The following is a 27,779-nucleotide window of genomic DNA, read 5'->3' as shown; positions in this document are numbered from 1 at the left end:
CATTTGTAAATGTGTAATTCATGATGTAGAACTAAACGTGAACATCTCTTCAAGTCTCGTACAGTATATCACAGATATTTTACTCGTAAATTAAAACCATATTTCTTAAACCCCATTAGCAATCCCTGAGGGAACTCTGTAATTGGAGAACATCCTAATTGTCAGCCTTGTATAGGACTCAGCTGAACAGCTCTATTAATGCACTTCTACTGCTACTCTTACTATTTATATAATGATTTTATATATGATTATTGTCATTATTAATGATGATATTAATATTCGATAACAACAAAAAACTACTACTACTACTAAAATATTAAGAATATAAAAATATGAATAGTAAAATGTCATGTTAGTTATGATGACTGTAAATAATAATCATAATAATTCCAGCAATAATGTTTTATTATTATATGATTGTAGTAGTTTAGGTATTGATTTTAAAATAAATATTAATAATCATGTTTGCATTATGTAGAGGTCTTACGGGGCTCAAGGTGTTTTATAAAGCACCCCAACTTTAAAGTGCACCATGATGAAGAGCCTGCAACATGTAAACAACAACTTACTGAGTGCACCTTTAGCCCAGAGACAGAAAAAGCAGTGAAATGCTGAGATGCAAAGCTCATGACCAGCTGGGTTCTCTCGTTCTTCCTCATGTCCTTCAGGAGCAGGTTTGCTTCAGCAGGGGGCAGACTCCTCAGCTCTCCGCAAGCTGTGGTCCTCCACAACAGAAGGCAGCGTGTCTGGCCTTGTGCTACTTTCCCCAGTCTCCTTACCCAAGTCTGTCAAGGTGCTTCAAAGAAAGGGAGCGAAAGGAGACTTTCAAGGAAACTTGGGTGGGACTAAAGGAGCGTTAGACTTTTAGTTTGAGCATAACTAATTACTGAGATCCAGTCAGATGTGGTTTTTCTGTGAAGCATGGAGTTGGGGGTGTGATTATTCCCAACGTTTGATCACACTCTCAGTTGTGGCGTCATGTTGATTTCTGTTGATGTGTGTATGTGTGTGTGTGTGTGTGTGAGCGAGATCTGGCTGAGGGAAAGTCTCCTGGGGGTCTGACCGAGTCACAGCGGCAGAACACATAGCAAGGAAGCTTGTGACATCACTGATTGGACACTGTCTTTGTGAGGCGGCCGCCTCTTCCCCTGATGTGCATCCACTAGCCAAGAAACGTTGAAACACAAATGGTTCTTAGTCATAAATGGCAGAAGGATTTTAATGACATGTTGACTGTGTAGTAATATTCTTTTACTCTAAGAATCGTTACCTTCTAGAAAGCGGAAGTCTCTTAAAGCTTGAACTGTTAATATTTTTGACAAGAGAAACAATGATTTTACGTTATATTCCCATTGAATTTGTCAATTTTTTCATGTAAGACTTTCAACAAATGACTTTTCTAAAGGCATGAATATTTGATCAACAAGAAAAATTGCTTTAATGTTAACAAGCCGCCTGCAACTACTACCGTCCGCTCTGACATCATCGCTTAATTCCCTGCTAGAAATAAATAAACCACAATTAAGCCACAAGGGACGCCACGTAATGAGCAGAATCAACACATTTAAGCTTTTCAGATGTTTGGGGTTGAAAAGTTCAGAATAAACAAACAAACAGAGATGATGTCATCGCCGAGGTTGCTGATCCTGGCCTGGAGCTAGTCGTCGTAATAAAAATTGAGTCAAAGCTCAAAAATTGAAGTTTGAGGGAGATGGGTGATGGCAGTGTGAAAACGGTTGACTTCTAGTATTGCTGCCAGAAGGCCTCTCGTTCATAGGACTTGACCAATTTGTTGCAGTCTGTTGTGTTTGTCAAAATGCCTTGCTTGGATAAACAAAATGACCAATGGCAGGAAGAAAAGAGCGGTCTGGGAATGTTAGTAGTCAAACAATGTGAGTTTTTTTAAGGGCTTATGCAAATATAGGGAACACAATGTTTTTACTTCTTTTTTTTGTTATGAATAAGAAAAAAAAATCATATTGGGTATGGTTAAAAAAAAAAAAACCTTTTAGTTACCGTACCAAAAAAATCTATAAATAAATACAAATAAATGCTGTTCTTTCCAAATTATCCAGAATCAGTATGGCTTACAGAAATATTTTCACAAATAAATGTAGCTGCTCAACTGTTTTTAGCATTTGTAGCCGCACTGGGTTGTACATAATAATTAACTCAAATGATATATAGGGAATTTGGGTAATTAATCAGGAATATGATTAATATATATATCATATTACAGTTGCATTAAAATTATTGAAGATGAAAAATAGGTCAATTGTATATATTAATAACTCATCACAAGGCACTGTAATTTACTCATTAATATTTCAATATTCTATTCATTTATTCAAATACTCATATCAATTATTGTGATATCTTTTACTAGAAATTAATGTAAATCAAACGTGGTTCGTCCAGCAAACGGCTGTAAGATTTGTTTTATTAATTCTAAGTAACGCTATCACTTCTTATAATTCCAGGACGAATAGTTTCTGGCCATGAAACTATTCTCCTGTCCTTATAAAATTTATATTACTTAAAAGTAACAAATGAGCTTTGTAGCTAAGATCGGCATTTCATTGACTTCGTAACATGAGCAACTTAGACAGACAATCTGGAGTATATGGAATTTAATAATTGAACTAATAATACATCAACTACGATTTATACAGAGTAAATACGCGTATGACAATATAGACAGTAAACTTTGTACAAGAGATAACGAAATCCAAATGAGGGAAAGGGAGAGAAAGAGAATGAGAGAACAGGCGTGATATGCAAACTCACGCGCTCGGTTATGTAAACTCACAGAAATTAACCCTTGAGAGTCAACATAGAAATCAAATTATAGACAAGCTTTTAAGCAGCTTTTAAAATTTCCATAGAGAATGATACTTGCAAGTGTCTCTGTGTATGCGAAAGCAGCGTGGGCGTGTAGCGTGCGTCAGTCTGGGCTTGTCCTCTCTGTGTCCGGGCTGCTGCGGAATCGCGTGATATTTGAAAGTTCAAAGAAAGCAATGTTTCAGAGTTCGTCTTCCTCATGTGGAGAGGCAAATAAACTTAGTAAAGAAAATAAACAAAACAACGAAAGCTTCCGAAGGAGTCATGAGGACGGCGATCGGAGCGCGGCCCAAGGCCGCGCAGAGGGACGAGCAGCGCGTAAGAGAAGAGCAAGGACCAGAAGAGAGAGAGCTAAGAGAAGAGAGAGAGGCTGGACCTTCCGGGGTCAGCTCTTATGGCTTGAAATGGTTCACGCCTCTGTTCGCGTGAACAACCAATGAACGTCCGCGATCTGAAGCGGGAAAAAGTTCCTTTGTCTCTGTGGAAACACCCACCCTAATAAATTAGGGTTTATCAGATTTCAACAGTGATATCCTAGCACGTTCATAATTCCAGATTAATACATTTTTCATTAATTTGCTTTAGATAAATTAGTTCGTCAAAGCATGATGATTAAACAGACACCAAAAGTGGCATATATAAATGATCAAAACATGAAGTTACATTCAAATGCAGAATTACACACATTTAAAATTTGATTAACACATGATAAAATTGCAGATACTCCAATTTGATATGGGGAGACATCTAAGCACAAAAAGAGATATATTCTATACCTTTAAAAGGTGCTTTTCTCTTTCCTTACAAAAATTCCAGCGAGAGCTGGCTTCCCTGTTTCTCCCAGATGCAGTCGTAAAGTTTTACGAAGGAGTTGGGTTACAGCTCATGATTCTATTTGAGAAAGTTAAAATGAGGAGAAACATTTCCTATATACAAGTCATACTTATAATCCTCGCATCACAGGATTAACCATTTTTATGCAATACACAAACCTATTCAAAATACACATTATTAAGGATTTACATGATTAGTGTAAGATAAAACATTTGTGGGTGTGTGTGTGCGTGGGTGTGTGTAAGTTGAAAGGAGAGTTAATTTCTCCTTTGAGCCTGCTCACGTGACTTTGGAATGTCTCATCCTGTGTCGTAAATAATTTAAATCCAGCCAGGCTGGCGCCAGGCCAGGCATTTAGAGTAAAAAGGTTTCATTTGTATGCCTGAGTTTAAAATGTTAAAAGTGTTAGGTTTGCATTGTTTTAGATTCAACGAACCGTGATTCATTAGTTCAGAACCCATGAATCGATGACCTGCATATCCGTTACACATTGTTAATAATAACACAGTGATACTGAACCGAGCTCTCTTCTGCAAAGTTCTCCTCGAAGTCCCTCCTGCACCTGAAAGAACAAATACAAATTGCAATTTGAACAGCACAGCAATTTGAACAAACAAAAAGATGTGAAAGAGCCCAATTCAGCACCGCGGTGTTCTGGTGTTCAGGGCTCACGCAGAGAAAGGCGTCTCAAGACACTTGAACATCGAATTTGCTTATTTTTGCTCTTGTGACGACAAATACATACAAAATATGTCAAAATATCCACCTTGGAAATTATGCTCGAAACAAACTGTCAGTTATTTCTTAAGTGAAAGTAAACAGTTGAGGAAAAAAGTGGGATGTGTATTATATTGGATGCGTTCATCGTCTCTTAAAGAGACCGCGCCTAATTTAGCTTCTAGCTGCTGTAATGTTAATCCAAGAAAATGAAAATGAAAATCACTCACTGCTCTTGACTGAATTACTTTTGTAGTTTTAACAGTCAAACCACAAATTATTCAGACACCAGATATAATTTTTGATATATATAGCAAAACTGTAATTATGTGAGAAATGTTGAAGGTGTCTGAATAAACGTCGGTTTGATTGTATATTTCATTTTTACATTGAAGACTATCCAGTGCTATTTTACATTAAATTATTTGGCTTCTGTACCTCGACACCTACAAACTTGAAAAAAACTTAAACATTGTGTAAATAGCACAAATAAATAAAAATAAACGAACATACAAATTAAACAATTTCAAACAGGGGCCACTGGTACAACCTTCACCGGGGCCCTGCTGACCCCAGCTACGGCCCTAGTCACGCCTGTTTCACACATAGTGCGTATGCAGTCCGTGTGCGTTACGTATGTGGTGCAGCACGGACTCGATGTGCTTTCACACAGGACGCATTTGCAGTTCGCTACTCGGTACGTAAACGATCGCTGCACTGCTGCACACGCAAAGCTCCTGGAACGCAACTGGAATTCGTTAACATGGGTGCGTAAAAAAATATGCAACGCATACGCACTGCAGACGGAGTATGTTTGAAACAGGCGTAAGGTTGTTTGCACCTTGTGCAATGTGGAATTAGTTTACAGCTTTTTCAAGCACTTTGTGATGCATTTTGGAAACAGGAGATGAGCCCCTTTTCTAATGCACCACCTGGCTTGAGAAACCCCTTCTCAAAGACTTACTGTTTGTCAATTTTATTTGGGTAACACACATATTCTGAATGCCTTCGGCAGAATTCGAATAAGCCATTTTAATATAGATTAATCTAGATTATATATATATATATATATATATATATATATATATATATATATATATATATATATATATATAGATAGATAGATAGATAGATAGATAGATATATATAGATTTTTTTTTTCTTAAATAACTTGTAAAATTGAATTGAAACTGAAAACTGTTTAAATTGTAATATTTTACATTATTTTTACTGTATTTTTTAATCTAAGAAATATTGCCTTATTGTAATACTTCTTTCAAAAACATAAAATAAATCTTACTGACCCACAAATCAAAGGTAGTATATGAGAATTTTGGGATATTTCTAGAAAAAAGAACTATATTGTGAATGATACTGTTACCGTGATATAAAATGACTCATATGGTGATAAAAGATTTTGGTCGTACCGCCCACACCTAGTGTGAAAAATTGTCTGTGGCTGGTAGGGAAGAACATTTAAATTCATTTGATACCACTTTTCACTCTTTTTTTTCCCTCTATCTCTCATGCTCACAATCAAAGATGACTGCATCTTGTGGACTCTCTCGATGTTTACAGCAATCCATCTCTGTTTCTTGTTTGCCAGCAGAAAAAGGGCACAAGTTTTTGGATCTCTCCCCTTGCAATAATTACTATACTAGCAAGGACTGTGAGCATTTCTCTGATCTCAACACTGCTTCTGGAAGCCAAGCATTCCGATTACTGGTTTCCAAACACAACTTTGCAAATATGAACATAGGCGGGACTTTGCTCCTCTAGTGCAAAGTTAAAATGTGATTAAGAGAACAAAGGGCCAGGCTTGCCTAATGCTAATGAGGATGCTAATGAGAAAACAGTGCAAATAAGTGTAACCCAGAACACCGACTCACCTGAGGGAGTCTTTTACATCTGACAGATGCCAGTACAGAACTCCAGTGCTCTACCCCTCTACAACTTTAAATAACATACAGCCTCTAAATGAGAGTTCAAGCAGAGGGGGGTTGTCAACCTGCTTAGCAAAGGTCATATGCATAAAAGATCAGACTTGATGACAGTGTTTACATTGGCATAAACAGATTATGGCCAGAAGTGAGGTGATAATGGATATAATGTAGTGGGGTGATACAGGTGACTGAATGATTAAAGTGAAATATGTAGGTGTTACTGTAAGTGTAAATGTTGAGACAAAGCTGCAACTGAAGCATAATGAAAACACCCTGAGGTCAGCAGCTTTTAGGTGCGTCTCGGAGCAAATTGTGTCCCAAGACCTGATTAATAACAGCATCGCTTCAACTACTTTTAAATGGATCATATGATATCATAAATAATATACAGGCTTTGTTCCAAGCTCTGTTCCAAGCTGCATACGTAGGCAGCATTTTAGAGGCTACATAGACTTTATTATTATAAATTAACATGATTGTCCACTCATAAATGGACGAATGGAAGAAATCATAACACTTAGTATGGCAGATATACTCCTGCCTTGCATATTCATATAAAATTGGTAGGTTCCATTTTTGTTAGCATGTTTATAGGCAAAGTGAGATTCACCTCACAACTTTAAATGTCTCTAGTTAGTGTAGCAATCACATTGCTTGTTAAGCTGAATCATAGAGGCCCTGACATCTAAAATTGTAATTAATGATTGAATCTAAATAATTACTTGATGCACAGAGCTTCTTTCAAGTAACTTACACCCTCTTCTAGACGGAATAATAATACTTACATTTGTGTTTATAGGAGGTGCAATTTAACACCAGGTCTATGTCTTTAATGTGTTTGGTAATTGCTTGAAAGTGGCAAAAATGAGTTCTTCTTTTTTTTTTTGTTTTTTTTTTACATTTCAGAATGGTGTTAAACACCTCAGGCGTCAGACCTAAAGGAAATCTAGAATTGTTAAAGGAACACTCCACCGTTTTTTGAAATAGGGCTTATTCACATTATTTCCTACATTTAGATAGGTGGGCAAATGCATTTTTGTGTCAGTGCATGCATTGTTTTAGTTTGACTGGGTCGGCGTTAGCTTAGCTTAGCACAATGAATGGAATCCTTTGTTGCCAGCTAGCATGGCCTGAGTAAAAGTGATCAAAAAAAATTAAAAAAACCCACCTAATTACTTCTTGTGGCCTGCGTATTCACAACGAGTACAAATAGCGATCCAGATTAACACTAGGCGATTTCCTAGGCAGATATTGACTTGGGACTATATTATGGGGAAGCACAGGCGAAGCACTGCTGCTTAGGCGAAGCATTGCTACTTCGGCGCAGAGATATCACGCAACACATGAAATCCCACGAATTCCGTCAACATAGCGGCGTGCAACGCGTCAAAAAAACAGAAGAAGAAGAACATACCGGCGTGACCTGCACCGAGTGTCTTCGCTTTTGGATGATTTATTTTGAGAAGTTACAGCAAACGTGGTTATTACCTGCATAGCAAAAGGTTGTGAGAACAAGCAAAGGACATACACGAATGTAATGTTTCACAGAATTCCATCTAATGTGGAACTGAGAAATAAATGGCTAGCAGCTCTGGAGATCTGTAGTTCAACGCCTCTCAACAAAATAAAGCAGTATCGTGTTTGCGAAGAACATTTTGCACCAGAGGACTACTTTGAAAAAATGGAATATGGGTCGAGAAAGACGGTACTACGTCTGAAAGATACGGCCATCCCATCTATTTTCAAAGCACAGGAAGAACAAAGTGCACATGTAAGTTGTCTTTTATTTCTCTTCCTATATAACCTATATTGCCTGTGAAAACATCAACTCTATGTGAATACAGGTATAATATGGGTCGATCTATACATGCGTCATGATTAAAATAATCACTTACTCTGTGGACAGCTGTCCATTTGGTCCATTCGGCGTGGGGCGTTTTTTCCAGTTCACTTTGTCACACCAGAAAAAAAATCGAGTACTGCAGAATGGATCAGCGCCGTGAAATCCTCTGTAGATGTGACACAACTTCGGGCACGCTCATTTTGATCTGACGTGTTGAGCCTGGTCATCAATGGCAAAAACATGTCCTACTCTCTCTGGTTTTTGACTGTCTGAGAAGTCACCCTCTTCGTCTCTCTCAAAATCAGCCATGTTCATCGCCATTCGTGTACTGTAAGGAAAATAGCCAGGCAGCTACTATTCACGCCGGTATGTTGACGGAATTCGTGGGATTTCATGTGTTGCGTGATATCTCTGCTGTGAAATAGCAGTGCTTCGCCTAAGCAGCAGTGCTTCGCCTGTGCTTCCCCATAATATAGTCCCAAGTCAATATCTGCCTAGGAAATCGCCTAGTGTTAATCTGGATCGCTATTTGTACTCGTTGTGAAAACGCAGGCCACAAGAAGTAATTTGGTGTTTTTTTTTTTTTTGATCACTTTTACTCAGGCCATGCTAGCTGGCAACAAAGGATATCATTCATTGTGCTAAGCTAAGCTAACGCCGACCCAGTCAAACTAAAACAATGCATGCACTGACACAAAAATGCATTTGCCCACCTATCTAAATGTAGGAAATAATGTGAATAAGCCCTATTTCAAAAAACGGTGGAGTGTTCCTTTAAGGCACAATATACAATCACATCTGTAGTGCTCACTCTGATTTCCTTTTTAAGTAATAAACATTGTGGTTCCATACTTCTGCTTTTAGAATTAATGTGTGCAATGATCTATTTTCCATGCCATGCTTTGACAAATACATCAGTTGACTCCGTGTCACAGTAAAATACAATATTAGAGGAATCTGTTAGGTGCCGTAGTCGCTTCTCGCAGGCAAAAACAAAGAATGAACCATGGTTTTGCTGCTGGCTTTCTGTGCAGACACTGAGTTATACAGGCTCTAATATTTTAATGAGTATGTTGAATAAGAACGCCTTCTCCTATGCCGTGTCTCAGCGCGAGGATCATGAATAAGTCAGGATTCTGTCTATGCTTTCTCAGGCGTTTAGCAACCCAAGCCGTTTATGAAATCTTTTGTAAATTCGCAAAACGGAAACAATTGTTATATCCTTCAGGGCGGATAGTATGTTTTTACCGGTCAATGCTATGCATTGAGAAACAAGAAAACATATTCCCATTTTCAGAGAGGATGTTTCAGAAGGTGATTTTAATTGACAAGTGTGAGATGGAAAGCTTGTAACCTGCCATGGAGTAGCAAAGAGAAATTTTGCTTTCTTCTTGCAGCTCCAAGGACACTCACCACAAAAGCGCTGAAATAAATAGCGTGGTAATGAAAAATGACAACAAAAGTGTCAGATGTTTGAAAGAATGACTATGTTTACGGACTCTGTGACTCTCTCATTGGAGGGATTCCCAGGAATCTAGGCTTAATTCTAATCAAAACTCTGAGGTTCCTTTTGATCTTCTGTTATCGGTGTACAAAAAAAAAAAAAAAAAACTAAAACCTTAATTATATCTGAAGCACCTTGAATCAAATTCGATCTGAAACCCTGGAGCTGGAGTTGCAATGTGATCCTTCTGTTGAGCAGAATCAGATCCGTAATGAGCAAGAGGTCTCTCTCTTCATGTTTTTTGTGGAACTCTCAATAAGAGATTTCTATCGGTCCAAATACCCTGTGCTTCCTTTGAAGATATCTTCGAGTTACGCCATTGATATACGTAGAGCTTTTGTTCTTTCAAAAATGAAGAACAGAATAGATTTCTCGAAAAAGATATTGCCTTACCTTTGGGTGTTCAGTCTTGATCTTGTGTACGTCATCCTTATTGAATAGACGTTTTTCCCCCTTCATATAATTCCTCTGATACTGATGCTGTCATTCAGTCAATATCTCAGTAGACTGAAAAAAGTAATGTTTTGTAACCTGCTAACTGTCTAATTGTCTGAGTTTATGTATAGATTAGTATCCACTTGGACCCAATGAAAAGCCTGATGAAGAGGGTATGACCGTTCCTCTCGAGTGTCTCTCGAGGGCCTTTTGTCCACTCTGACCCTTTGTCTTTGTCGTTTTCAAGAAGTGCTTCAAATCAAGTTTAATTAGATTACATTCTCTGTATGAATGATCGATCTGTTCATTTGCGCAGATATCTGCACAATGCAAACAATAGACAAAAATGAGGTTATTTACATTTCATTCTAGTTTAAATCACAATCAGCGGAGAACAGGATTGAAATTTTATTGCATAAAATACTGTTAAATTGCATTGAATGCACATTTTTCTTGCCAGTACACAGTATGTTGAAAATCCACTTTCTGTGAAATTTCTGGTATCGTGACCTCAAATCTGCTCACAGAATTAGTTTTCTTTTGATCCTTCCAGGGAGCAGCGGCCGATGTCCCTCGGTCTGTCTCGTGATGATGAACCTTTGCCCGGGCTGGAAGCACTGCCGTTCAGGCTGATGCAGCAGGACTGCACAGCGGTAAAGACTCTTCTGCTGCGGCTACGCAGGACCCTGCAGGAGGTAATGTTCCACCCTGACAGTTGATTCATGAAGCTGCTATGGCTTTCATCACGGGCGCATTAGAACAGGTAGAAGAGCTCTCCGTGCCCTGCCAGTTTCATGCCTCATCATTCAGGGCAAACACCAAGAGAATCTCTGACTCAGAAGAGACACATTCAGTCAGTAGACCTTGGTTAGAGAACAAAACTATACTTAATGTGACATAAAATGAAAACAAGAAAAATCTAAACAAAACTAAAGTATCTGATGTACTTTATATTTTTGTATATATTAAACTGTTGTTACATTTTGGTTCACTCCAATTAGTTTTTTTTTTTTTTTTAAACTAATAATATGACGCTCTTAAGTATAATTTTAAGCAAATCTCAAAATTAATTTAAATTTTACATGTTGCATGAATTTATTTTTATAATATTTAATTTTAACTTATTGAAACAAAATTGTATAGAACTTTAATGTTGCATTCCTACTTTTTCAGAACGTTAATGGAGTGTCTGTTGTGGTAGTAATGTGGGATTTTATTTATGTCACTACAGTAATACTAATAATAAAAAAAGAAATCTTGGTTTTATCCCTTACAACTAATAATGCTAACCCAACTTGATTTTATTGACCAGAACACATTTAAAAGTAGAAGCTGCATGAACAGTTTTACATTCCTTCACAATAACAATCGCTTTCCTCAGTGAAGGTCCAGAGAACAGCGTATAACAGAGGAACATGAATATTGAAGATGAGGTCCTTTGGCCTCTTTACTGACTCTTCTCATTAATATGTAAATTAGCCATCTTCCTTCAGCATTTGTAAACTACAGTGTAACAAGAATCACAATGACTTGTGCAATTCTGCGCTGGGGTTTATTTGCTTGACCAGGGATCTTATGCACAGCCTGTTCTTTAATTCTTTGTGTGTCCTAAGTGTTTTTTTTTTTTTGATACCTCGTTGCAGACTAATTTAGGGCAGGGTGGTGAGAAGGCTGGTTCAAAATGTTCAGAGGGGTTTTGATGTAGCCAAGTGTTAAGTAGTAAATATGTGAAAGGGGCATCGATTGTCTGCTCACACTTAGTTACTATAACAGGAAAACTATAGACTGGTTTCAGAGCCTGAATCAAGAGCGTCTAACCTCTCAGACATAGTTTTTTTTTTTTATGTTACCTAGGCTTGAATTGAATAGCTCTTATACCTTTGAACATTATGTACTGTAGTGCCTTTTGGCATTCAGAACCTGGCACAGCATCCTTCGTGGATTAAACTGGCTTTTTGTTCATTTTTTTTTTTTTTGTCGTGCCTGTTTCATTTACATAACTATTGCATTTCCCACCAGCTGAAACAGTTCAGATGTAGCCATGTGCCTATATAACCATTCTGATAATTTTGAATGCACTGGGAAGAATCTGCATTAGAAAAACGTTTGTCTTGCTTTTGCTTTCATGCCGTCTTTGATTACCTCAATATGTTTGCACTTTTCATTACAGTTTTCTTGTCCTGTCCTTGTACTTAAAATGCAGGCATAGAAAACACATTAATCAAAGCAGCACATGCTGGATCAGTCTTGAATCCTTTAATAATTATGGCGTCTGAAATGCTGCTTGAAATTCATTCATGTTTGCTGTGAAACATTTACCAAAATGACATTGTAATGGTTGCGATATTGTACCTTGTTTGAAATTTATAGACCTGTTGAAACTACTTGATTATAGTCATCTCATTTTCCCGGTATTTTTTTTTCTCCTCCTGCTTTGCTGCAGGTGGAATAACTGAATGTCTTGGGCCCCTCCACACACACCCACAAATAGTGGGTAGCTTTAAAAGAAGAAAGCATTGCCTCAGAGATCCTCAGAGATTTTTATTTTATTTCATTTTTGTGTGTGGTTTTTTTTGTTTTATTTTGTGTTTGTCATTTTATTTTATTGCTTTAAGTTATAGTTTTGCATTATTTTTAATGCTGCTTTAAAAAAATAAAGTTTATATGCAGATGCACGTCACAGAGAACTGGTACAGGCCTGGTTGAAATGCGTTAGTAGTGTATTGTTGCTAATGCATTTTATCGTCCTCTTTAGCAGTGCAGGGTTTTATTTATGAATTTTTTTTTTTTTTTACAAAAGTGTCTGAAAATATATTATCACTCAATATATAGTCTGTTCGCTGCTGTACTCAGACTAAAGTGTTCTGCATCTCTGACAGTGTCACTGCGTCTGCAGCTCTCTTCCTCATATTAATATGGGGGAGAGGCAGCAGTAGAATGATGAAGGAGAGAAGTGTTTGAGGCTACAGCCTAGAGAGGACAGGGCTGTCTGCTCCCCTGTTTGGATGGTATAATTACATAATATGTACAACATGAGCTAATTTCCCAGGGTGTTTCCTTACTGAGTTTTAGAGTAATAACAGTGTTGCTTAATTTGTGCCTTTCTTTTGAAGCATTTATTGAGCTTGATTTAATATTACTTTCTACATACATGTTTTTAAGTTGGTGAAACAAATTATATTTTGAAGGCTTTTGGTGAAGATGTACTTTTCGTCTTTGGCTGTGTGTGGTTAGAGACTTAAAAACAAACTTTATAATACTGCCAAGCATAGTAGCCACAGAGGCAATTATTTCAGAGTGAGATGAGCAGAATATTATTTACAGTCTTTTTTTAACAGTTATTTTCTTTTCATATACTCATTAAATATTAAGGTGTCTGATCTTTGCCTTTCAGAGTTCTGAGATCAGTCCTGCCAGCAGCCTGCACTCTCTACCCATAAGCCCCTGCAGTGAGAAATCACTCCCCTTTAAGGTAATGGTCCACATTCAGTGTTGTCCAAATGTGTTTCTTTTCTATTAATATCATGGATGAACACTTTCTTTGCTGCTAAGGTATCATTGTCGGGTCACACTTTGATTTAAAAAGCTTGCTTTCATTTTTTTTCCCTCCCTGAAGATTTCAAAGCCTTTAGATCAAAAAGTATGTAGTTAATTTTCTAACTCCATTGTGCCACTCCTAAACTCACTCTGCTCTCTTCATTTAGGCTTCTCTCTCTGATAGAGTTTGAGTTACATTTTTCTCCACCATCAATAACATTTTCCCACTATCTTGATGAGATTATTTGGTTATGTGCCCTTATCTCGCTTGGACCGTCATCGGGATAGGTTTATAATTTAGTATGAGGAGCTTTTGCTTGGTAGAAGAGGATTTCGTTTTTCATCAGGACTTTTTTTATTTATTTATTTTTCGGCTCAAAAATACTGCAAAGTGGAAACGAGGTCTGCGTCTTTCTCTGTCCTCCTTACTGACCTACATGGAGTGCTAACAGAAGCGACGGTTGCGGCAGCAAATCACGTGACATTGCAGCTCATCCGTAGCCTAGCGCCACGCAGTGGGAAAGGGAGATGCTTAGAATAGGACCCCATGCATTCTGACATTGTGTGCAACTGACAGGAGAGGGGTGGGACTTGTCCTGATTCATTCCATAAAAAAAGGGAAAATATTCCCGATTTTAAAAATAAAGCCCCTAGAACCCACCTGAGAAGGAACCGTGTCACTTCACGTCCTACTTTTAACAGAAAACTTCTCTCACCAAACATTTTTTATCCCCACCTTCTTAATAATTAGAGCCTGCGGAAAGCATTCTCCTGCGGTGAGAGCATGGTGTCGTTTAGGGGAATAATGGAGCCTCTTGCTCTGCACCCTGGGAGATGAGCTAGGACTGGGGTTCCAAAGTCATTCGTCCTGGTGTCCCTGTCAACTGTGCATTAATAACGCCTCGTTAAGCGGGTGTAGTTGTGCCCCCCGCTCTGAGGGTGTCCTGTTTGAAGTTTATAACATCACAAACCTTCTTATACAGGAATAACTGAGGACATCTATCACATTTACTCCCTTTTATGCCTACCTTCAAAGTACATCAGTGAAATACTCTGCACTTCTCTAATCTTGTACCATTCTTGGTAATGAAACTGCCAGGTAGGGCTGAGCGATATGGCAAAAAAATTATCCCTTGTATTTTTTTCTCCTTTTATTTAGCCTTTTGATAATAACAATATATAATGGCATACACTACCATTCAAAAATTTGGGGTCAATAAGATTATTATTAATGTTTTTTTTGAAAGAAATCTCACTGAGGCTCCTTTTAGTTGAACTTAGGCAGTACAAATGGTAATATTGTGAAAAAGTATTACCATTTAAAATAAGTCTTAACTATTTTAATAGATTTTAAAATATAATTTATTGCTATGATGGCAAAGCTGAATTTTCATGCAGCCATTACTCGAGCTCGACAATCATTTCCTATTATTATTAATGTTGAAATCACTTCTGCTTAATATTTTTTTCAGACTAATTTAATGACTCCTTGCTGAATGAAAGTATAGATTTCCTTCTTACTGACCACAAACTTTTAAACGTTAGTGTGTATATATTACCTTGAAATATCTTGATTTATTTTTTTAATCTGGTGGAATTATATTTTTTAACCACATAGCCATGGTAGCCAATGAGATTCAGAGTAAGGTAAAATACAAAATAATAATAATAATACTGATTGAACATAATTAAGGCATTTTCCCCTGTAAATTAAATTGAGAAACAATGATATTTAATAATCTATTTATTCAGAACAATTAGAAAAATATATAAGTTTCCAGCATCCCCTGGAAAATGTTTTGTCAGATGGACAACAATATTGTACAGTATATACTGTAGAAATAAATGCTAATATTTACCTACATATACATTATAGTTTTACTAAAGCATTTAATTTGAATTGAATTGATTTACAGAAACGAATTCAATGTAGAATAGGAGCTCTAACATAGCTCTGCCATTCACTGAAGTTCAAGTAAGACTACTTTTGAAATATCTCTGTCTCAGGAAAGGATTGCATAACTAACCTAATGATTGTGGTCTTTAGCAGAGCGAATATTCGATATATATCGCCCAGACTCACCACTAGGATATTTGCGGCATTTAAGAAGACTGATAAACAGAATGCTCACTCACTCAGAAAGCTCATTCTTGGTGACAAAGCATTATTTCTTTGCCTGCATCGACTGCTGCAATGTTAAATGTTGCCTTTTATGATCAGGGCTCTGTGATAGTAGGAATTTCTCATTTATTAGGTCCTTCATCCTGTTCTTGCCTCAAGTATTGAATCTAGGACAGACAGATGGAGCAGCCACTCAAATGCAGCTTTACAGCACGGGCTAGAGACCCAGCTCTCTGTCCTGTGTGTTGTGTATCCGTGTGTGTGTATGCAACTGTGACCAAATGCCTCTCTAGAGGTCCTCCATGGCACTGCACAGATAAAGTGCCTCTTGTTAAACCTCTATAATTAAGATATAATTAAATATTCCCCACAGGCAGGGATTTGGAGGAGGTTACATTCTCCCTGTTTTCTGCATACATCGCTCAGGACATGACCTTTTTAATTATGAATAATTATTTTTTTAATTCTTAATGCACGCTACAACATTTGGTGCCAGTAAGTTTGATTTAAATAATGTTACTTTAATATTAAACAAATAGATAACAGGTATTTAAATATTACACAGTATTTACTGTATTTTTGATAAACCTAAACTGGGTGAGCTCAAAAACATAAAAAAATCTTATCGATCCTAAACTTTTGATTGGAAGTGTATATTCATACAGTGCAGTTCAAATGTTTGGCATCATAAAGACAAAAACTAATGCTTCTGTTCAGCCAGTGCAGCATTTAATCTAAAAAAAAAGCAGTCTAAAGTACATTTTGGTATTTGAGACACTGTTGCAAATGTTTGTGCTGCTTAATGAAGTGTGGAAATTGCACAGTATCTTATAAGTGTACACTATCTCAAAAGTAGACTCTTGCAAGTCAAATGTTGGTTTTAAAATGCCCAAGCAAAAATACATATCGCTAGAAATTTAGATGAACACCGTTTCATGTACTGCTGTCTAAAAAGAAGAAAACAGACTGTATCTAACCAGAACAAAGATAGAAGTGAATGGCCCTTCACAACAAGAACAATACAAGTACATCAGAGTCTCTAGTTTGGAAAACAAACCCCTCTCTGGTGCTCAGCTGGATGCTTCATTGAACAGTGCACACCAAATACCAGCTTCAGTTGTAACAGTGAATACAAGACTCTTAGATGCTACTAGCCTTTAGGCAGAGTTTCAAAGAAAAAAATATGAAACTGGCAAATATGAAGAAAAAAGTAGATTGGGCAACAGATATAAAGATATAATGGTACACAGTTAGAAAAGTTCTGCTGGAAGAAATAATGGTATGAAACCTCACCTGAATCTCTGACTGTTAAAATCCTGAAGTTCTGGAAGATCCTTTGAAGACCAGAGGCTGTGAATCTAGCATTCCTGAAGTGATCATTCACATAAAAATTACAGCTGAATGAAAAGACAGAAGGGCTGCTGGGTACAGAAAAAGCAATGTTTTGAGGAATGTTGGTCACAAAAGCAGTTGACAGTAGCCACAAACCTGTGGAAGTCAGTGGCTACCATCAGCTGTTTAGCTTCTAAAAATATATATTTTGTGCTCAGCAGATGAAAAAAAACATTACAGGTTTGGAACAACTTGAGGGTCAATTGTAATTTTTGCGTGAACTATCCCTTCAAGAATACATTTCATTAAATATTATTACAACTTATAATTTGGGAATAAAGTTAAGGAAATATGTTTTCCCAAGCACGTTCTTAACTTGTTTCTTAAGATTGTGCTAAACTTGAAGAATTTTGATTTGGAAATGTTTGACACATTAAAAAAAGTGCTGAATTCCTGTCAAGTCTGTTGCAATGAAATGTATGTTTATTATAGTTATTACGATCCTCTGCAGGCAGCGCAAAAAGACAGCCTTTGAGTCGATTTCACTGATTTCTTTAGAGAATTTTCAGCAATTACTGCCATGTTTTTAAGAAGTGCAATTCTCAAAAAAATTCCTAAGGAATTTCTTAACTTCTTTTTAAAGATGATATTCATGAAATTGAAAATCTAATGCATCATTGACAAATAAAACAGAAAAAATATTTTCATAGTGATTTGAAACCTTTGAATGGTAGCAAACTTAGTGTTTTTCTCTCACAGTAATGATTGTTTTTAGGTCAAAAGTGACTCTTTGTAATAATGGCCATTTTAATGGTATCGTAATCATATTAATGATAATTAATTGCCATTATTATACAGGTAAATGAAATCCAGTATTTGAGTTCAAAGGAACACATTTCAGTTTGGTAGCGATGAAGAGCTACTTGAGCCTTGCTTATGGGGTTGTAGCGATTCATAAAAAAAAGTGTAGGTACTGTATGATTCAAGTTAAGTCGCTGTGTATTTCATCATCATCCCCAGGCAGAAATTAGCTTCCTTTAGAGAGAAGCATCAAAGATTGACAACAGCTCCCTTGAGATGTTTATGTAATGTCAACAAAAGGAGCGCATTCAAGCCAAAGCTAGAGAGCTTTGAACAGCGATGTCTCCAAGTACGTGACATTGAAGCTCATAATCCCTTTCCCTGATCTCTCATGAAGGGCTCCCAACGCATGCATATTGTGTCCGGCTACCTCATGCCAGTGCTGTCTAATCTCCACCGGGCACTTCTTTTAGAGGAGAGATGCCGTTTTTGGGGATGGAGGTTCTTTTTGGTCGTTCGTGGAGGCTGTATTCTGCTTCTGGGCCTTTCGGTCCTCCTCTGCTGCCCTTGAAGCTTCAGTCCCGTCCTCCCCTCCCCCAGCCTCACATAATGGATGCTGACAGCACAAGGTCGTGGGAAAGTGCCTGCTAGTTCAGGTGAAGTTTATGGAGGAGAGTGAAACCACGGCACAGAAAGCACACCTCCACCTCTCAATCACGGCAGTTTTACGCCCACACACGAGGCTGCAGATTCAAACTGGGGGCGATGGCTTGAATAACGCAGACTGACTTTTTTTTTTTTTTTTTTTTACCGTGTTTGTGTATGCTTTATGTGCAGGATCCTGGGAGAGAAGAGAATCAGTTCCTGCAGCAGCAGCTGAAGGAGAAAGACGAGCTCATTGTACGACTTCAGGCTGAGTTGGTGAGAAAACTCGATGAGTTCAATGTAACATTTCATAACAGCAAGTTTCATAACCACCTTTCGATCGCAAAAACAGGTTCCTTTGCTCCATTGTCTTTGGGATACCCTAATTTCATGCATTTATTTGACAGTTCGAGTTAACATCCTGTTGGTTTCATGTCCTTTCCCTCTCCCAAGGCTCTCGTTAGGAAGTTATGTAGATGCCGCTCGGCAGTTTCCTTTGAACTGGGACGATATTTGATAGACTCACTTAACGTGCAGTAAACAGCTCATCGTATGCTTTACATGCACTGTGAGACACATAATGTTCCCAGTCCCGGCAGCTAAGGCAGAGACGATTGAAGGAGAAATATGACAGGTCCATCTCAGATTTATAGAGTAGTGGTCTTGAAAAGAGGGATGGGATGAGATGGCGTGAGGAGGAGGGGGTAGGACGAATAAAAACAATAGAGGGCAGTAAAGAGGCTGTAAAAGCAAAAGGACAAACAAAGCACATGATGTTTCATACAATTCATGACATTTAGTGTCTTATGATTGGATGAGAGGAATGATTGGTTAAGTTTCACCCAAAAATGTGTAATGTGTGTAATTTTACTTTACTTTTTTTCAATTATTTACACTGAATGGTCACTGACTCTTTTAAAAAGGTGGCAAAAGCATCATTAATGTATCATAATAGCCATAAGAGTCTTATAACGTTCAAAAGAGTTATATTCCATGTTCCAAAGGCCTAAGTTTTGATGACTCCCAGTGGTAGTCCATGCATCTCAGAAAAGTCAAACTTGGTTAATCGCCAACTCGCATTAAAAATGAACGACTTCTGGAAGCTTTGGTGGTGCAAATCTTTTACATATGTGACCCTGGACCACAAAACCATTAATAAGTCGCACAGATATATTTTTAGCAAAAGCCAACAACACATTGTATGGGTCAAAATTGTAAATTTTTTTATTGACTTTTGTGCCAAAAATCATTTAGATCTTAACTAAAGATCATGTTCTGTGAAGATATTTTGTACATTTCCTACCATAAATATATCAAAACATAATTTTTGATTCGTAATATGCATTGCTGAGAACTTAATTTGGACAACTTTAAAGGAAATTTTTATTTATTTATTTTTTTGCACCCTCAGATACCAGATTTTTTAATAGTTGTATCTCAGCCAAATATCCTAACAAACCATACATCAGTTTAAAGTTTATTTATTCAGCTTTCAGATAGGGCTCCGACTAACAATTATTTTGATAATCGATTAGTTTGTTGATTATTTTTTCGCTTAATCGATTAATCGGATTAAACCCCATATTTTCTTTATTTAATTTTACTGACAAAAACACACTATTCCACATTCTGCCAAATGTCCTTAAAACAAATGTGCCAACTGAATGCTATGAAAACATGGAGTGATTAATTTATTAGACAACCTGTCAAAAAATATTTTAGGAATCTGTCAAAAAATAAATAAATCTAACCATGTTATTGTAATTTTTGGACAAATAACAAACTGAAACAACTAAATAGTATTGATTCACATAATAACAAAAAGGCCTCCTTTGCCTCTGATAACAGCTCACATGCTTGCTGAAACGGTTTATGTACTTTTTGACTAATTGGGTCTCTGAATAAAAAAAACACTATAAAGCACTTGACAATTTTTTCTGCCTTTCTTTTACAGATAACAGCAGTAATTATATATTATAGCATTAAAAATAGCTTACTACTGTTACTACAAAGCTTACACATATTGAAGGTCTAACCAATACAGAAAGCTGAAAAATTATTTTGGTAATTACCAATAATTACAAATTACAAAACTGGTTAAAAACCTGGTTAAAAACATACATTGGTTTAAATAAATGTGTTAATCACTGTAGGCTTAGGCTATATAGTGAATTTAGTTTAAATCTCTAATAAAAAATTATCATTATTATTATTATTATTATTTATTATATTATTATTCCTCATTTGTAATTCGCTTTGGATAAAAGCGTTTGCTAAATGACTAAATGTAAAAATTCAAACAATAAAGATAATAAAGACAAATAAAATCACAGTCTGAAGAAACATGCATCTCTTGCACTTTGTCTGATATTTATATACAGACAATTACACGCTGCTGTCACTTCACACTTCACCGCATTTTGACTTTCAAACCTAAATATAAATGTTAAATAACAGATATTTCAGCACAATGAATGTTTTTGCACTGAATATTGTCTCCCTCGTCTCTCTGTGTTCCATCTATTTAACTCGCCTGCCGCACCGGCGCTCTTATAGTAAAGATTTAAAACTTACCGCAGACTGTCAGAGCAGGTCTTAATGCAAAAATGGAAAGCATATGACCGTTAACTAAAAGTTTTCTAGCGCCGAGGACGCACACACGTATCTGTAAAAATGTTTGACAGGCAAACCATTACACCAATTTGAACACTTGAAGCTTAAAATAAAGATTTCTCATGTTTTGGCCAGCTTGGATCACGTACTTTTCCTGCAGGAGCTCATTCTGTTTCCTCCAATATTTATATATGCATTTTGTCTATAGAAATGCGTTAGTCAGTGCTGTAATTTGATGTGACCGGCTGCAGTTGTACGTGCACTGTGGGCAGACCCGACTAATCAATAGTTAGAATTGTTGTCGATGATTTTCATTATCGATAATAATCGATTTTATTGATTACTTGTTGCAGTCCTACTTTCAAATGATCTACAAATATCAGTTTTTAAAATGTTACCCTTTTGATTAGTTTTGTGGTCCATGGTGTGTGTGTATATATATATATATATATATATATATATATATATATATATATATATATATATATAGACAGACATATAGTGTCTGACTGGACAAAAAGTGGCTAAGATTCCCCCCAAAATGTAAACTGTGTAATTTACTTATCCATATTAGATTTTCAGTGTCGTCTTTTTCATGTATTTACATTTAATTGTGACTGATGATTTCAAACTTTAAAAAGGTATCAACTTAAAAGTATCATAACAGAATTTTGTACAACAAGGCCTTCTTAAACCCTGCCCGCAGTTTTACTGACTCCCATTTGTAGTCACCGCATTGCAAAAAAAGTCGAGCTTTTACAGTATGAGATTTTGAATGTCGTCCTGCTTGCTCTTTTGTTGTGTATTTTCATGCTTTTTCAACATTTCTGAAAGCACCACTCACCATTCAAAGTATCATAACATCATATTCCATGTACCAAAGTCTGCTAAAACCTGTCAATCCTTACGATGACTCCCATTTGTAGTCAACATTCAAGCTCTAGAAATCGCCAGCTCTCAATGAAAACTAATGACTTCTGAACGCTTTGGTGCAGCATGAGATTGTGAGAATAAATGTGCTTTTATTCTTCAGCAGCAGCAGCAGCAGCAGCAGCAGCACTGCATTACCAGTTTAAACGTTCTCCAAACTTGCTGATCGCTGTCTAGGTGTTCAATGAAAAGATTGCAAGTCTGACTTTCGCTCAGTCTGTAGAGGTTTGAATCGATGTTGTCCTTATCTGTCTTCTCTTCGAGAACTGAATTCAGAAATGTGCTCCCGATAGTGTTAAGCACGTCTCTGAAGGCCTCAGTCTTTTTCTCAGAGAAAACAGTCTGTTGGTAAATACCACAGTGCTCACTGCAGTTTCTCTGCTCCGTAAGAGCCCAATGACTCAAACTCTGTGTGATGTGGGTTTCGACCTGAGAACTGCAGTGGTTGTTATATCTCCAGAAAAGCATGCATACTGAACACATGTAAACACGAATGCATAATGTGGCATCCTGCTGACGACATTGGAATCAACATAGTCGGTCATTGACATCATCCCTTCGCAGATTCTTGCGCCCAGAGACCTCCTCTCTATTTTTAGTGGGAAAAGAACCTGCGGCCAGAGTGGCTTAATAAATCATGGCAAAAGCTCGTAAAATAATACTCACTGGTGAAACTGGCACCCTGCTAGGCTCGTCTTTGTCAATTTTTACTGTCTTTATTGAATGTCATTAATGAAGTATGGCTGCCCTAAATTTTGCTGCACCATATTTCTTGTTTTATTAGTCTGCCTTTCTGCTGCTTTCGAGAGGGGTATTAAGGCTGCTTGATATTCCTAGTCAAGACATTTTTTCTGATCATATCGCTGATATGAATGTACAAACAGAGGGTCATTATCAAGACCCTATTTTAGTAGTGTGTGTGTGTGTATTTCATCCACATGTACAGTTTTATGGAGGACTAGGAGTGTCATTTAAAAATAAAACCAATATTTGCTTTTCAAATTGACTAATAAATGCATCTTTTTACAATGTAATAATTCATTATTATAAATATTTATCATTTTTTTAATTAGGCCTTATTTAAGTCATGTTTAGAAATAAATGATCAGTGTATTCTCTTGTTACAGTTTTAAATGTTCCTTGTGTTGTGTTCTTTGAGAAGACAGAATCACATATTCCAGAAAACTGTTTTGTCATAAAACTTGTGATAATGCTATGCCACCCTTTTCTGATGCATACGTCTTTTTAACAGGGATCCACCCACAACGCTCTGAAGTCTCTTTGCCAAAAAGCTGACAAAAGCACTCAGACAGATTTCTTGCTCTCAGAGGTGAGTACCCATTAAAGCACTGTACGAAGGCTCTTGACGACGCTGCTAATGTTCTGAGGTCATTGAGCTGTGTCTGGTTTTTCTAATTGAATACAGGGCCCCACATATGTCTTTTTTATTTCACTGACTTTTAATGGTAAAGGGCACTGAAATTTGATTTTCAATTTGAGAAGGAATCTACATAGCGAAATTGTGCTTTCTGATTTCAGCAAATACTTTTGCTAACCTTTTTGTCCGCTGCCCTTTCGATAGTTTGTCTGCCCTCCTTTCCTCCCACCCGTTCAATAATTCCCATCCTCCTTTTGATTCGTTTTATTATGAGTTTTGGTCGAAAGCTAGGTGCTTTCTCGTTCTCACAGGCGGCTTTGTAATGGCTCACACACAACAAATGATGATGTTATATTGCAGTGAGTCAGCAAACTATGTCCAAGTGCTTCAAACTTGAAATGACTCATTAACAGAGATGAATAAAACAGATAATAAAGCATCAGAGATAAACCCAGCCTTTACATCTTCTACTCTTTCTTTTGCAACACTTACTCATCTCTGCAGACTTTGTGCTTTGTATGACTGCTAATATGCGTATGTGATGTGAATTTGGATGGCTTTTTAAAATTGCTTGACAATCCATTCCATGGCTATCGCGGCGCTAATGCGTCGCTGCTCCATCAGACCTCGGTGTGGATGAAAAGTGCTGTAAAAAATCTGAAATATTAGAAAGAGTGCTCATTATGGAGCTGTGGCATTAGATAAGCGACATTTTCGCAGTAAGCCGGCGTGTTTTTTGCTGCGGTGCAAAAAACAGCCAGCGTGGAAATGGTTGCATGGGAGGATGTGGGAGAATCTTCTTCCTGTCTCCCGCAGATGTGCCGGGAGTGGATGAGCGTGGAGAGAAACTGCACATTCACGAGCACGAGACCCTCAGGCTTTCTGAACAGGATGCACATCATCATTCTTTCCCCTCCGCTCAGCCAGAGATGAGTTCTGCATTTCCACCCTGCCCTATGTAGACTACACCGCTATATGGGTTACTGCATTGAGGACACGCAAATATCTGAAAGTGTGTCTACAAGTGGGTCAGCTATTTCGAAGGTTGCTTCAACTGGAGGAGGTCATCTGTTTCCTTTTTTTACCCTCGTTCTTTTTCTTTTTTTTTCTGGAGCACCCTGCTTCTCTCTCCAGCTGAGCTAATTAGTTGAAAGGGAGAGGAAGAGAGGCTTTGGTGCCCTCTGTTGAGTCACAGTGCTCCAGGGGGGCCAGATTGGCCTCTTTTGGAAGCACCGGACAACGATCCTATACGGTTCTCACGGCCACCGACTTCTCAAAGTCTTCTCAGTGTCTGTCGGCCAGGTGCGCAGCAGGAAGGGGCAGGTTCATGCTGAGGGGCTTCTGTCAGGACAAAGAGACACGGCTAGATGGAAAGGGGCCAACCTGCTCACCTGTCCAAAGACAATGAGAAATGATGTGTAGTATGGCAGAGTGATGTATAATGCTCAGGTGAAGCACATCTTCCGTGAACCAAGGCTGGGAATCATGTATAAATGGAGCACTGTTGCCCACACATGACACTAAAATATGAACATTTTAAATAAAATAAAATATACATCTAATTTAAGTAACATTTTAAAGTTAAAAAAAATTACTTATCTATTTTTGTGAATGTATATTGTGAACATACAGCAATCCATAAAGTAAACAGGAAGTGTTTGTCCGAACTCAAACTGAATTTGCAAGAGGATGCAAACATCTATGCTAGGTAACGCAAATCTTTGTTATTTTTACTCAGTTTTTTTTTTCACCACTATGTCCCTTTAGTGGCTCCGTATGTAAAGTTCACAAAAAATTTTCCACTGTAGGTTTGAATGCAACAATTTTGTTGTTGTTTGCCGGTGTCGTTGTCACGTCTAAACCTGATGAAAGGCCTGTTTGTTTCCCTTCTGTATGAAGCCCGACTGCGCCGTTATGTCTGTTTATTTTGCTTTATTATGCCAGTCTAAGCCTGTTAATATTAAGCTCTGCCCTCCACACTGCCATTTAGCCATTTAAATGAAAAAGCACTTAAGAGCTCATTTACTCTGGCATTCCTCCCTTCCGTAGCCGAGATATGAAGTTTTATGGATTAGCTTCTTTTTTGTGTTATTTCCCTTCTAGTCATAAATCTTTTTTTATAGAAGTGACAGTTCTTATTAAAATGCTTGAATATTTAGCCAAATGGAACCCTCTTCCAGCCAGAATAAGTCGTTTTTGATGCTTGCCCAAACAGTTGGGTCTATACCAGGGAGGGAGATTGATCAGTGGTCAGGTCCGTATAGCTGGAGGACACCTGTTAATGGAACATACTGGACATCTCCCACTGCTCTGTTTTTCAACTCTCCAGCCAACCCTGCTGAGAGGCCTTTTGCATTTCAAGCCTTTTTCACAAGCACCAAAAATAATTTCAGGCATCTCTTAAATTTTTCCAATTCATTTTGGTGCTTGTTTATTTATTTAGATTCATTTGCACATGAGGGGGTCGCCCAGTCTCATAGAGTCATGCTGCGGCCCATCTGATCACTCCGTGTGGGGGACCTCTTATGCTAAACTCCCAACTTCATTGTGCAAGCCTGCTTGCTTTTCTCTCTGCATGGGTCAGAGTGTGAGCACTGAGCCTCTCAGAATGACACGCCTGCTGAGAGGTAATCGTTTCCCTTCTTTTGTATGTGAACAAGGAGCTCAAAGAGAATTTTGTTTGCCATTTTGTAGGTTTTTTTTTTTTTTTTTTGGTTTTAATTAGGGCTGTCAAATTTAACATTTTAATTTAGTGTGATTGATTATATTTGTATATATATAAAAGTAAGGTGCTAAAACAATTAACACAATTAAGCAGGTTGCCTGATTGCTGTGCAAATTAAATTATAAGGAAATTGTCCGATAATTGGAGCACCACTGACTCTCCTGAGCCAGTCTGTTTAATGAATCATTAAAAAAATGCTCAGTTATTGAAATATAAATACTGAGTTATTATAACAAATAAAAAACAACTGAACAGCATAGTTTGGTTCCTGACCTGTTGATAATTAGAATTCTTTTATTATTATTATTGTATATAATTTTATTACTGTAAAAATAATAATGTTAATAATAATAATAATAATAATATTTTATAGTGTAGTATTTTATATTTTACATTTTAAATAACATTTTACAGCAATAGCTGCAATTTCTTATGTAAGCAAATTTGTAATTTAAACAAACCCGAACTAATAAAATCAAATCAAATTGATTTGGGTCGAAACATCAGCTTGTGAATCAGGTCTGTTATTGTTAACCTAAACTGTTTAAGTTTAATGTTACCTTGGCAACTACCTGAAATAAAATGCTAAAATACATATACTAAAAACTACAAATAACATCTACTGTATTTAGACATTATTTAAAAAAAGCAAAAACTAATAAAAATGGCAAGCACAACAAAATTAATAAAACTTATCTAAAATGAAAATATAAAATCTAATTCAAAATATGAACAAAAGCTATTGTAGTATATCAATGATACTAAAATAACACCATCATGACTATGTCAGCCCTAATCTACATCCCTTTTTTAGACATTTAATGGTGAAACCCTTAATTTAACTTTTTTTAAAACCATTCTGTCTTCCATTTCACGTTTTGATGCAGTGCTCACCTCTGTTCTTATGGTTGTTTTTTTGGGTGGTTTTTTATTTTTCCTGCTTTCCGTCTTTTTGTGAAGGCCATTTCATTCCATGCTTAGCTGCGTGAAATATCTTCCACTTCCACCCTGCAACTCTTATCCATAACTCTGCCTGAAGTAGTGCCAGTGGTCAGGAACGGGACAGTGATGGTCAGTGTGATGTAACTCGAGCTATAGGAACCCTACAGTCTGGGCCTGCCCTCATCTCTCTGGGCAGAAAACGGCCTGGGTGATTAGACTTCCGAATTGTGCAAGTCATCCCTCATGAGGGTTCTACCTTGACCAGTCAACTTTTACCGCCTTATCTGTCTCTGATTTTGTCAGTGTTGTAAAGCATCTTCTGTGTATTTAAGTGACCGGGTGAGGAGTTAGATAAACGATAAACTCAGTGCCAGTGCATTTAATGAGACATGGTAAGTAGGTGAGTTGTATTAATGATCTGTTGTCCCTGTGCATGATTTCAAGGATATATGCTTTGCTTTCAGGGCCACGCTCGAGTCCGCGCCTCTTGCAAGAGACCATGTGAGTTTTCTCACTGTGTGTTGTGATTGTTCGTGGTTTTTCCACCAAAGCATGGCATGCTATTCGGCCACCCAGGGTTTGAGCAACTGTCCTCCTTTATGTAAATCTGCAACCAGCCACTTTCTCCCTTTGTTTT

The 27,779-nt window shown here is 37.3% G+C and overlaps 1 protein-coding gene across 3 annotated transcripts in view; it reads left to right on the top strand.

Annotated features, from left to right (window-relative positions):
• The window catches only part of ccser1 (coiled-coil serine-rich protein 1), an 81,446-nt gene that overhangs the window by 30,234 nt on the left and 23,433 nt on the right, over positions 1-27,779 (top strand). For 2 of the 3 annotated variants that reach the window (XM_059503526.1, XM_059503527.1), the window contains exons 6-9: positions 10,671-10,812; positions 13,512-13,589; positions 18,747-18,830; positions 23,350-23,427. In XM_059503526.1, coding sequence (XP_059359509.1) covers positions 10,671-10,812; positions 13,512-13,589; positions 18,747-18,830; positions 23,350-23,427 — 382 coding nt within the window. Of the gene's footprint in view, positions 1-10,670; positions 10,813-13,511; positions 13,590-18,746; positions 18,831-18,961; positions 19,533-23,349; positions 23,428-27,779 lie in introns of those variants that run through there. The other variant, XM_059503528.1, reaches the window with a different exon arrangement.

This window comes from Carassius carassius, chromosome 21, assembly GCF_963082965.1.
Source record: "Carassius carassius chromosome 21, fCarCar2.1, whole genome shotgun sequence".
Classification (NCBI taxonomy): domain Eukaryota; kingdom Metazoa; phylum Chordata; class Actinopteri; order Cypriniformes; family Cyprinidae; genus Carassius; species Carassius carassius.
The sequence above is the reverse complement of the archived record's forward strand: the minus strand, read 5'-3'. Positions and strand labels throughout refer to the sequence as shown.